This window comes from Lynx rufus, unplaced genomic scaffold, assembly GCF_022079265.1.
Source record: "Lynx rufus isolate CCGP_SWC_20201006 ecotype Redwood Valley unplaced genomic scaffold, mLynRuf1.p SCAF_2, whole genome shotgun sequence".
Classification (NCBI taxonomy): domain Eukaryota; kingdom Metazoa; phylum Chordata; class Mammalia; order Carnivora; family Felidae; genus Lynx; species Lynx rufus.
The window spans coordinates 35,313,716-35,326,853 of NW_025814834.1; the positions used below are offsets into that span (position 1 = coordinate 35,313,716).

At 41.3% G+C, this 13,138-nt stretch overlaps 2 protein-coding genes across 4 annotated transcripts in view; one reads left to right on the forward strand and one right to left on the reverse strand.

Moving 5' to 3' along the window:
• SGO2 (shugoshin 2) overlaps window positions 1-8,219 on the reverse strand; it is a 48,165-nt gene extending 39,946 nt beyond the window's left edge. The window contains exons 1-2 of one of the 3 annotated variants that reach the window (XM_047083929.1): window positions 8,152-8,219; window positions 480-611 (exon numbers count right to left, since the gene is read on the reverse strand). In XM_047083929.1, coding sequence (XP_046939885.1) covers window positions 480-609 — 130 coding nt within the window. In that variant the 5' untranslated portion in view covers window positions 610-611; window positions 8,152-8,219. Of the gene's footprint in view, window positions 1-479; window positions 612-7,621; window positions 7,804-8,151 lie in introns of those variants that run through there. The other 2 variants (XM_047083932.1, XM_047083931.1) reach the window with 2 other exon arrangements.
• Window positions 1-13,138, forward strand: part of KCTD18 (potassium channel tetramerization domain containing 18) — an 86,727-nt gene that overhangs the window by 33,270 nt on the left and 40,319 nt on the right. The window lies entirely within an intron of this gene.

Sequence of the window (13,138 nt, forward strand, 5' to 3'; positions counted from 1 at the left end):
TTTCCCTTCTGACCTCTTAGTTCCAGAATCCATGAAACCTATCTCCAAAATGTTCAATACCATCATGAGCTTTGGCTATATAAAATCACCCATGACGACACTCTACCTGGGCCAATCATTCTAGATTACCCATCATCCAATTGCTACAGCATACTAGAACAATCTGTCACTTGTTTTTTAGCTCTTTTCCTGAAATGTCACATTGGTATTTTCTTTGCAGTGTAGGAGGTAGCTGCCTTAGGCTACCCTGGCCTCACTGCTGAAAATTCTGCTGTCACCACTGAGGGTAAATCATCATATCCATTAAACTAATAAGAGTTGAAGGAGACAGAAAGGATTGAATGGACAAAAAGTATCGCTTAACAAAAATTGTCATTTTAGTCATTTTCTATACATGATAAAATGAAGTGCCAAATACTGTATCAATTCTCCAAGGGAAAGTAAAAATGTGAGCATACTTTAAAACCGACAGCACTTACTTAGTATTTTTGTTTTGATTTTTGAAGCAAGAGAAACATTCAACTTCCCAGTCTTTGAAATTCTGTCTTTCACATGTCTCTTAACTCCTGAGGTAAAAAGTGAGCTAGTTTCCATCACTGGGTTCTCCATCACTGAAGTAAAAACAAGAAAGAAAGAAATCAGAGCAATGATTAATAAAAGAAAAAAGGGTATCTGATACATTCTAGAAGGTAATAATCATGACTTATATGGTACAATTTGTTTGTATGTAAGTATTTACAGGGGTGCCTGGGTGGCTCAGTCAGTTAAGCATCCAACTTCGTTTCAGGTCTGATCTCACTCTTCGTGAGTTTGAGCCCCGTATTGGGCTCTGTGCTAACAGCTCAGAGCCTGGAGCCTGCTTCAGATTCTGTGTCTCCCTCTCTCTCTGACCTTCTCCCACTCACACTCTGTGTGTCTCTCTCTCAAAAATAAATAAACATTAAAAAAAAAAAGTATTTACAAAACGCTTTGTATAAAATCTGAAAGTATGCAAGTAGCCAGGAGTGGTTTAAAGTGGTATCCAAAAAAGGTAAATGACTATTTTTTCATTCAAATCTATATTATTATGTCTACATACCAGGAGCTAGGTTAGGCACAGCAGACAGAAAACAGGCTATGGTTGTACAGGAATGTCAGTCATGGAATGTAGAGTCCACCGTAGGTACAGATCCTATTTTGACAATGTAAGAAGTGTAACCTTAGAGAATGCACAGAACAGATATACCTAATCTTATGGGAGAGGAGGCATGCTAGCTAGTTTGGAGGACTAGGCAGGATATCTTGAGTGTGTCTATTTGTCCATTACAGTTATGGTCTATTAGACCTTAAAGTCTAAAAGTGGAAAGAAGAAGATAATCACATTATACTATGACAAGAATGACTGATAAAATATACCATGCATAAAAGTAATTAACTCTGCCTGGGCAGAGGAAAATGATCAGAAAAGGTTTTACTGAAAAGGGACAGTTGACGTTGAGCTATGTACTTAGACAAGACTAACCTTTCAAAGCTCCCATTCCGTCCCCAAGCTTCTTTGTCTCTATCTTCAGAGATCAAGAAGAAACGCCATTACCTGCACTTGCCTAACTTCCAATACTCAACCTTTCCACCACTACCTGACTTAAATCCACAGGACTAATCTCACTATGCTCTTTATGTCAATCACAGAATCTCTGGACTCCCAGGTCACTGTCATCTCCCTATCTCCCTCATCCTAATCCTCCTCTAGCTCTGTGGTAGGCTAAAAAATGGTCTCCCAAAGATATCGAGTCTTAATCCTTACATTCTAAGCCTTATGTGGAAAAAGGGTTTTTATAGACGTGATTAAGTTGAGGATCTTGTGATAGGGAGGTTATTCTGGATTATACCTAGTTAGGCCTCCAAATGGCCTCAAAGGTGTCCATACAGGAGAGAGGAAGAGATTGAGTGATGCGGCCAGAAGCCAAGGATTGCTGGCAGGCACCAGAAGCTGAAACAGGCAAGGAACAGATTCTCCCCTGGAGCCTCCAGGGGGACTACAGCCCTGCAAACACCAGAATTTCAGCTCAGCGACACTGAGTTTGGACTTTTGGCCTCCAGAACTGTGAGAAAACAAATTTCTGCTGTTTAAAGCCACCTGGTTTGTGGTCATTTGTTACAACAGCCACAGAAAATGAAGAGTCTTCATATCTCACCCCTGCCCTACCTTGTGAAGGTCTCTGGAACTCACAATCCGTCACTATCAAAACCTCTAACTTCAGTCCCTCCTCTAAATGGTCCCTTCATCTTCTTGAACCAGCTGCTCCCAGGAAGATGCAGATTCCCCTCCCCGTTAGGAGGTGGCCATTTTCTCCCTTTCACCTCCTAAAGGATGCACTACATTCATGCTTGCAGACCATTTGTTCTCTCTCCTCCCTAAAAATCCCCAGCCTTGAATATAATGTCATCAGACTCTATAACCCTTTACATCCTGATGGTATAGCCAACCTCTGGGTCACTCCTCTTTATTGGCTGCTAATTTTATATCCTGGCTCACTATTACTCTCTCTGAGAACACTGAAGCAACCTGTAGAGAACTCTGTCAAAACTCTCATTACAATTACCTACCCATTATCATCTGTATCTGTGCCCTTGTCTTCTCTCCATTATGATGGATGAACCATTTATCTTCTAAACTCAGTCCTGCTTTGCTTAGATAAGGATCCATGCACTGGACTTCATGCTATCCTGCATCCTCAAAGACATAACTCCATAATTCTCTCCTCTTCATTGTCATTTTTTCCCACTGGATCATTCTCATCAACATACAAACATACTGCTATTTCCTTCATCTTAAAAAACCTTCCCTTGTTCCCACTTCGTCCTCAGACTATTCCTCCATTTCTCTGAAGCTCTTTATAGCAAAACTCCTTGAAAGAACTGTCTGTACTCAGTTTCCAATTCTCTCCTAAACCTATGTCACTCAGACTTTCACTATGACTACACCAAAAGTGCTCATCTTGAAGTACCATCACACTGCTAAATCTAATGGTCAATTTTCAGTCCTCATCTAACTTGATCCAGCAGCAGCATTTGACATGGTTATTTATCTTTCCTCCTCGAAAATTATCTTTCCTTGGCTGCCAGCATACCAAACTTCTGGTTTTTTTCCTCTACCTAATTAGCTGTTTCTTTTCTCTTTTACAAATGTTCCAAACTTGTAACAGATTTTCTCCTTGGATCTCCTCTGGGTATCTATACTCACTCCTTTGGTGATTTGATAGTCATGGCTAAAATACCACCTAGAAAATGCCAAGAACTCTAAACTTTATGATCTCAGTTTGGATCTCTTTCCTGAACCTCCCTGGATTCACAATTCTGCTTAAACAATTATAACAGGGCATATCAAACTTAACCTGCTCATACCTGCTTCAGTCAGAGCCTTCTCTATTTCAGTTAATGGCAACTCCATCCTTCTAGCTGCTCTGGCCAAAAATCTCTCTCCTATCCCAATCAACCTTCACGGTACATTAGGAACCTGACCACTTCTCAGCACTTCCACTACTATCAGCCCAGATCAAGGCACGGACTCATCTTACTTGAATTATTGCAACAGCCTCTTATCCCCCTATTCCCACTGCTGCCCTCACTACAGCGCATTTTTTAGTCTAGACAATCTAAAAAACTCCCTGATGGTCCCATTTCTCTCAGAATAAAAGCTGAATGCCTTCAATGGTCAAGAAGTCCCTTCAACATCTGCTCTTCTTTCCATTTCTCCAATTTGAACTTTCTTCTGTTCACTAGTCCATTCCTTCCAGGTCACACTGGCTACCAAGCTCTAATTGCTCCTGGCAGATGGTAGGCATCCTTCACCCTCAAGTCCACTGTACTGGTCATTCTTTCTACTCAGAAAGCTCTTCCTCCAGATATATAAAAGGCTCATTCACTCTCCTCCAAGTCTTTGCTCAAGTGTCACCTTCTCACTGAGGCCATTCAAAACTGTAGCTCCTTTTCTTGGCATGTCTGATCATTCTTACCCTTTTCTATTTTTCTCCATAGCATTTAAAGCACTATCTAATATTCTACAGAATTTACTTACTTCCTGTTTTCCCCAACTAGAATTTAAGTTCCAGAAGGTCATAGATTTTTCTCTGTTTTATTCACTGATATATTCCATGGCCCATCTAACAGGGCCTGGAAAATAACATGAACACAACAAATATTTGTTCAATGAACAAATAAGTCTTAAAAACAAAGAATTTGTCAGGTATCAAGATTAGAAAGGGTATTCCAGAAGAAGGGATGGCAAGTGTAAATGCATAAACATGGAACATTTAAAAAGATACAAGTGATCTCTTGATGCTGGAATGTTATTACCCTAGTTCTGTTTCTCTTTATCGCAAGTTCCCTTAATTTCTTTTTTTTATGTTTATTTCTGACAGAGTGAGAGAGAGACAGAGCATGAGTGGGGGAGGGGCAGAGAGAGAGGGAGACACAGAATCTGAAACAGGCTCCAGGCTCTGAGCTGTCAGCACAGAGCCCGACGCAAGGCACGAACTCACAGACCGCGGGATCATGACCTGAGCCGAAGTCAGAGGCTCAACTGACTGAGCCACCCAGGCGCCCCTATCGCAAGTTCCTTTAAAAGAGTTGTCTAGGGGCGCCTGGGTGGCGCAGTCGGTTAAGCGTCCGACTTCAGCCAGGTCACGATCTCGCGGTCCGTGAGTTCGAGCCCCGCGTCGGGCTCTGGGCTGATGGCTCGGAGCCTGGAGCCTGTTTCCGATTCTGTGTCTCCCTCTCTCTCTGCTCCTCCCCCGTTCATGCTCTGTCTCTCTCTGTCCCAAAAATAAATAAACATTGAAAAAAAAAAAAAAAAGAGTTGTCTATACTTGCAGTCTCCAATTCATCCCCTGCCATTCCCTCTTGATCTACTCCACTCAAGTTGTTGCTCTCATCACTACCGTATGGAAATTGATAATTGTAGTCACTAAATTGCAGCATTGCTAAATCAGATATAGTAGTCAAGATACAGTTCTCAATTGATCTAATTTTAATCACAGTATTTAATATCAGGTCATTCTCTCTGAAATACTTTCTTTAGCAATCTTCTAAAAAACATTCTCCTTGGTTTTTCCCTTCTCACTGACCACTTCTTCTAAGTCTCTTCTGTTGGTTATTCATCTCCCTAACCTCTTACCATTGGAGTGCCCCAAATCTCAATCCTTGGGTCACATCTCTTTTCTATGTACATAAACTACTGTGAGAGTATCATCTAGTGTTCTGGCTTTTAAATCTAAATGCCAATGGCTTGCAAATTTATATCCCTGATCAACTCCAGACTTATTTATCCAACTGCCTACTCCTCATCTCCAACTTGGATGTCTAATATGTATCTCAAAAAAAAAAAAATCTTAAGTTTATTTATTCTAAGAGAGAGAGAGAGAGAGAGAAAGATGCAGGAAGGACAGAGAGAGAGGGAGAGAGAGACAGAGACAGAGAGAGAGAGAGAGAGAGAGAGAGAGAGAGAGAGAGAGAATCTCAAGCAGGCTCTGCACCATCAGTACAGAGTGATGTGGGGCGGCTTACAAATTTATATCCCTGATCAACTCCAGACTTATTTATCCAACTGCCTACTCCTCATCTCCAACTTGGATGTCTAATATGTATCTCAAAAAAAAAAAAATCTTTATTTATTCTGAGAGAGAGAGAGAGAGAAAGATGCAGGAAGGACAGAGAGAGAGGGAGAGACAGAGAGAGAGAGAGAGAGAGAGAGAGAGAGAGAGAGAGAGAATCTCAAGCAGGCTCTGCACCATCAGTCCAGAGTGATGCAGGGCTTGAACTCACCAACTGTGAGATCATGACCTAAGCAGAAACTAAGAGTCAGAAGCTTAGCTGACTGAGCCACCCAAGCACGTCTGCAGCACAAATTTAACATGTCCTAAACTCAACACACCCAAACCTGCTCCACTGTGTCTCCTCCATCTCATTTATTGGAAACTCCATCTCCACCTGCTCAGCTCAGAAACATCTTTCTCTCACATCCCACATCCACTCGATCATCTGTCATGCTGGCCTGACCTTCACAACATGTTCACATGGGCCACCTATTGCTATCACTCTGATCCAAGTGGCCATTCTCTCTCATGTACATTATTGCTGTAACTACCTAAATGGTGTTCTTGTTTCCACCTTCCTTCCTACTATCTATTCTCAACCTAGTAACCAAATCATCCCTTTACACTTAATTCATGTCACTCCTCTGTTAAAAATCCTCCAGTGGTTCCCATATCACTGGAGTAGAGTCAGAATCCTTGCAATGGCCTGTAAAGTACTACACAGTTTAACACTTCCCCCCCTCCCCAATTCCCCATCCAGTACCTCTCTGACCTCTTCATCACTCTTCCTTCACTCACTAAGCTCTAGCCATTGGCTGGAGGCATACTCCCACTGCAGAATCTTTATATTCCCGTTTTTTTCTTCTTTGTGTCAACTCTTCCTCCAAATAATCATGGGGTTTACTCACTTTCTTCAAGTCTTTACTAATATGTCACTTTCTTAGCCTTCCCAGACCAAACATTTAAAATTACTCACCTGACCCCATTTCACTATCCTATTATATATTTTCTCCATTAACTTATCAGTGTCTAATATAAGACCACATAATTTCCTTATTTAATTTACTGTCTTCTACTAAAATCTGTTCCATGAGGGCACGGATTTTTGTCAAGTGTGTTTGCTGCTGTACCCTTAGAGCCAAAAGAGTGCCTGGCACATAGCAGCTACTGGTTAAACATTTGTTGAAGAAACAACTATGGATAAATGGAAAAAGTGTCAAATACTAAAACTGACCAGTGCTGGAATGAGTCTCCTTTGAAAGTGTTGGGCAGATTTAGAAGAATTTTCTGCAATGGGAAAGAAGTTTAAAGTATTCTAAAAATTTTGTCAAAAAAGAAAAAAGTTAAAATCAAAGATCACTATTACATAGATAGAACACAGGCACATACAGAAATTCCACAGATAAATGGTTGCATCTTACACCTGTGAAGAGACACTGGCATAGATATCTAGTCCATCTCCAAAAAAATCCAGTCAGGAAGACCAAATCTCATTTTACTAATTAGGAAACCACCGCTGAATTATCCTCCCCAATAAGTTGGCCCCTGGTTCCCTAACTTAATAAATGGCACTATCAATCACCCACCCACATGCTCATGCCAGAAATCAGAGTCTTCCTTTTAACACTGCCCTGTCACCCTCCACATTAACAACCTCACCAAGTAACACTTTAGGAACCAAGGCCAGGCCATTGGAGTACCATTCAAGGATGACTTATAATACAGAGATTGAGGTATTTTAAATACCCGTTGGGACTGTGTTGGGAGTCTCAGTTCTAACTTTTCATAGCTATGTTATTTTAATGTCTCTAAGTTTCAACTTTCAGGCTTATAAAGTAATAGTAAGTACATTTAATTGTAGGGACTAAATGAGCCGATGTATGTACAGGACTTGGCATATAGCACTCACTAATACGACCTATTTATTATTATTCTGTAGCTCCTGTCTGGCCATCATCTCGGCTAACTCTATATCTGAAATATTAAATTCCACATCCAGTTCTGAATTGGATTCTTCATCTAGAAAAATCATAGTCCCTATTCCTTACCTTAGTCCTACCTGTAAATCAAGACGCAGTTCAAGTTCTAAGTTTTTCCCAGTCTTCCATCACCCCTTCGCCTTCAGCCAGCCTTCCTTCCAAATGATCACTCCAAAGGAGAGGGATCATTTAAGAACCTGGGTAAGCAGTCTCCAACGCTCACCCAGCAGGTATTTACTGAAGGTTCACAATGACCTAGATAATGCTCTAAAAAGCAGGAGTAGTGCAGTCAAAAAGACGGAAATCTCTTCCTTCAAGGAGCTGACCTTCTAACTGGCCGCTCGTACCTCTCACCCAGCCGGGCACAAAATCAAAGAGACAAGATGTAGCCACTCAGATCCAAACCGGAGAGTTCCCCAACGAGCCCCTGAGAACGCGGCCTCAGTTCGCGATACCAGAGGGCGGAGGGTGGGCGGGACCACGGGCCGCGCACGGCTCCCTTGACGGAAGACTCAAGAGAGCAGCGCTGAGAGTTTCGGCTGGGAAAGGCACGGATCTCCCCAAGCAAAGGGGCGGCCGCGCCGAGGTCCCTGACTTACCGCCCTTTCACCATGGGGGCGACGACCACCCAGCCTGAGAAGCTCAGCGCCAGCGGCTACGGCTCTGGTTTAAACTCCGCAGCCGTTAGCGGTTGCCACATCAGCCAATCAGATTCCCAGGAGGCCGCGCAAAGGAGTGCGGTTACCAGGAAGTGGGAGGTGAAGGGGCGGTACCTCGAGCTGAGGGCCAGAGGGGGCGTTTCCAGGCAAGGCAGGGGCTATTCAACGAAGGTGAAAGTGGCAGCTTGGACCATGGGCGGGGCTGGGGGTGGTGGTGGCGGGTGGCTGTTGTTCTGTCTTTTGATGCATTGACCGAAAAGGAAACGTTCCTTTAACAAAAATGCCTTTATTAGAGGTCTAAAAGGCGTAACAGTCATCTTTGCATTATGATGCCAGGACCTTTATTTAGTTTTTCACTTAAAAGCACTCCCTATTTTTCTTTCAACTTGCTTAAGGAAAAGTGGCAATGAAATTTCTTTGAACATTTAGGTCTTAAACAAATGGTTTGATTCAACTAAATATACAAGAATGGCATTTTCCGTTACACCCAACTACATTAAAACATATATTATTCACTTTATGTTCCAAGTCAGTTAGTTTTCCTTTCACGAGTGACTTTATAATCTATAGAAAAACCTGGGAAAACTACACTGAGAATAAAATATCCTCTTTGTATGTCATTAGACAGAAACTGAAAATAGCTTACTAAATCTAGATTTTAATAATTGGTTATAGAGTGATGCAGTCAACTTCATATTCCTGTCATTTTTTTGTCCATTTGGGGACATTTGAGAATCACAGATTTCCACTTTACCTTAGAAAATCTAGAAGAATTATGTCAAACATGATTCTGAGTTAGATCTTTTAGTTTAATATCTTTAAAGATTGGTGTCCAAAGAGATCTGGCTACATGAATCTTGTATAAGTAGAAGAGTATTTATTGATTGGCCAGCTGCTAAAATTACAGTTTATAGTTCAGTAAAAACTTCAATATAAGTGGTTCAGTATGTAATATACTGGTTTTAGAAATTTCTGGTTTATCTACGGATTAACTAGCACAGTATCTTGTTTACCCAGCCTGACACATTAAATGCTCAATATATGTTACGTGATTTTTAAATGAACCATGACATGGCTCTGCCATTTAGTGCCTATTTAATCTTGGCCAAGTCACATAATCTCTTTAAGCTTCTGTTTCTTCATTTGTAATATGGAGGTTAATAACAACATCCAATATATTTTTATGATGGTTCCAATCAGCAGATCATTTTGTTCAAATACATTAATATTTTAAAAAACTAAATACACTTACATTGCTTTTTTCTTGTCTTATTTTGTAGCTTCTACTTCAAAACCAAAACAAATAGAAAAGGGAGAGTAGCCAGAGGTAAAAGAGATGTTCAAAACTTTTTCAAGATGTGAATACCAAAACCTATTTTTTAAAAAAAGTGATAATTAACTTATTTTGGGCAGTTGAAAGAATTTCACAAACCAATGCTTTGTAAATTGTAAAAATCTCTTGAAAATGTAAATTCTTTTCATTCACAATCATAAACTTAAAAGGTATAATTAATTGAACTGAATTTACCTTGATTTCAGCCTGCCTTTAGGTCATTTGCCTCTTGGTAGAATGGATAGAGGCAGAAACCCTGAACTAGGAGTGTGAAGAGACAGTTAGTTGTACCTTGAACACACATTAGCTATGTGTTCTTTGTTGTAGTCTCCTTATCTGTAAAATAAACCAGTTAAATTAAATGAGCTCTTGGTCCTATTATGATACTCTTATCATACCTGCACAAGGTACTGGTTTTGCTCCTCTTCCTCCATTTTCCTTTATTCCTACACCCATTAATTGCCTGATTTTTTTTTACCTAAGGGTAGATTCCAGTCAATTAAAATTTGATTGCCCTGACCCACCCCCCCTCGCCAATCATCTAAGAAAAACAGTCCCTGTCTAGGAGCTGAGTAGAAGACACATATTGCAAATCAATAAACCAATAAAACAAAATAGAAATGGTGTACTTACATTTTATTAAACCATCTGAATGCATAATGTATATCAATCTGGCAGGTTGAATTGCACCAAGAAAAACTAACCCAGGCTGACAGAAGCAGAAAAGGGCATTGGGTGGTTTAAAGCACTTCTGGAGAGGATAGAGAAGTGGACTTGAAAACAGGAACAAGAGGGTCTTGGCAACAAAGACCCAGCACGGTCATGCTACCAGCACAGCTTGTGAGGATACTGTTGAATTTACATAGCCAGCAGTGGCCCTACATGCTACCACTGGGACCTCCACCACTGCCACCTTTAGAGAAAGTGGGCATGACCCTAATATAGGTCCCTCATCCCTGCTGCCTGGTGCCACTAGCTCCTGTTGGTAGGCCTGCATTGAGTGTGTCTCACTGGTAAAGCCTGGATCATAAGCTACAAAGTCTAGCTGGAAGGGAGTCCTGAACATTCAGCCAGGGTCTGGCTTTTTTAGCTTCTTAGTAAGGGGCCACCTCTACCTCCCATTTAGTCTCAGGAAGGGCTTTTGAGCTGGGCAGCCAAAAGAATGGTAAAGGTTCTTTTCAGCATTTTATGCTACTGTATTATAATAATTATTTCTATTGTCTTCAATGAAAAGACTTCCTGCTGTGCCAGGTTAGGAATAGGTAATAATCATAACAGCAGCAGATAACATTTATCTAGCATTTTCCATGTCCTAGGCACTGTGTCAAGCCCTTTATATGCCTTTTCAATTCTCACAGTGATCCTGTGTGGTAGGTACTATTATTTCCTTTTTATGGTTGAGAAAACTGAGGCACAAAAAAATTTAAGTAAATTCTGCAAAGTTTAGTATGTGATACAGCTAGAATTTGAACACAGGCAGTCTGGCCGGGGCCATTTTGAGATAGTGGAAGAAATGGCTGGTCACTGTCATTTCAGTTTCAAGGCATGACATTCATCATGTAAATTTACTTATGTTACCTGCTTGCCAGCTTTCTCTTTTTCTTCAGTTTATTTATTTATTTTTAGTCCTTTTTGCATTTGGCATTATGCTAGAGGTGAAAATGGATGAGGCAAATCCTGTTTCCTTAAGGGATAAGGCAGACAAGCAAACAATCCATTCTCATACATTATAAGTAGAGATTTAAGATGATTCAACATGGTCTCTCTGGTTTCGGCAAGGGCAGGGAATATGTAACAGGGGAACTAAGCAATCTTATCTCTGACCTAAGTTTATGTATGTGTGGCAGGGAGGCTTCTCTGGGGGAGGGATAAAATAATCAGGGGTCTTGGTCTAACTGGCTGTCTGGCTGGATGACCTCCAGCCAGAGGACTTTTTCATCACCTCTACCCTAATCCACACGCTGGGCTGTACTGAGACAGGGGTTGAGTCTACTTCCCAATCTCTAGCCTGTGCCTCCACAGGATTTTCCAAAGAGGTTCAAGCATCTCTTTACTCAAGATTTCCTGTGATAAAATCCAAACCATACACACTGGAGGCTTGGGGAGGGCTTGAAAAGTCAGCTGTCATAATCACTAGCTTCACTAACAGATTTACATTAACATGCACTATCCAACAGTGCAGGGCCCTGAAGCCCAAAACTCCAGAGTTCTCTCCACATGGACATTCCCCTGGCTGCTGGAGTGGGTCCCAAGAGACCTCCATCTGTACCCTTCCTCAACATACCCAGTTTTTGTTCAACTCCTCACTACAAATGCAAAAGAATAGCAGTCATGGACAATAATGAATTCAGCTGTTTGAAGTCCCTTCAGGATATCTAAGGTAGAAATGTCCAGCAGGCACAGAGATATAAAATATGGAACTCTAAAGAGATATCTGGATTTGGGAGTCAGCAATGGACAGTAATAGGAATTGCTGGAGGTGATTAAATTATGGGGGGAGGGTATGTAGAAGCACAAGGAGGGTGGAAGGCAGAACCCTGGTGATCATCAACATGGAGGAAAGATGAAAAGGTATCCAGGGAAGCAGTGAGGGGCAGGAGGAGACAAAAGCTTCATGCAGGCCAAGGGAAGAGCTCATTTCAAAGAGGGGACAGGCAACCTTGCCTTATACCACAGGAAGATGTGAGCAAGAACGACCCTGGGGGTTAACAGTCAAGAAGTCATTCATTTCCCAGCAAAGATGAGGGCAGACAATTCTTTGTGGATAAAAAGAGAAGTGACAAAAGCAGAAGGGGAATCCAGGGTGGAAGGAGGATCTGCAGTCTTTTTATAGGCTGGAGGGAGGAGCTGGTAGAGAGGGAGAGTGAATGACTTAGGTGGCTAGGGGTGGAGCAGACTTATGTGGATCCAGAGGTTGGAAGAAGAGCTAAGCCATAGGCTGAAGGGTTACCTCTTCCTCTGAGGCAGGAAGAAGAGGTTAAATCCCAGATGTTGTAGACATAGGTGAGTTTGAACACAAAAGTGCTCGGTAAACTTTCAAATTCATACAAATGTAGGACTATGAGCTTTCATTTTATTTAAAACATTTGGTTCCTTGGGGTGCCTGGGTGGCTTCGTCAGTTAAGTACCCGACTCTTGATTTCAGCTTAGGTCATGATCTCATGGTCATGGGACTGAGCCTCACATTGGACTCCATGCTGAGAGGGCAGAACCTGCTTGGGATTCTCTTTTTCCCTCTCTCTGCCCCTCTCCAGCTCTCTCTCTCAAAATAAATAAACATTAAAAAAAAACAAACATTTGCTTCTTTTGGAAAAAAACCATCTCAACATTTAAAAAATTTTTTCTCCTATAGTTTCTCTAACAGAATGAAAGGAAATAGTTTGTACCTAAAACTCCCCACTGTTGTATCAACCCATACACAAAGGTAGGGCCTCTTAAGATACAGTTAGTCATAAAAAGAAAAATAAAAAGTACTGGTTTCAAACTGACTGAAGCACTACAGAATTTAAGAGGGAAAAGATAAATACAACTGCAGATTCCTCCCAGAGTGAAAATTTAGACAATTAACATAAATAAGCCCCCCCAAAATATGCT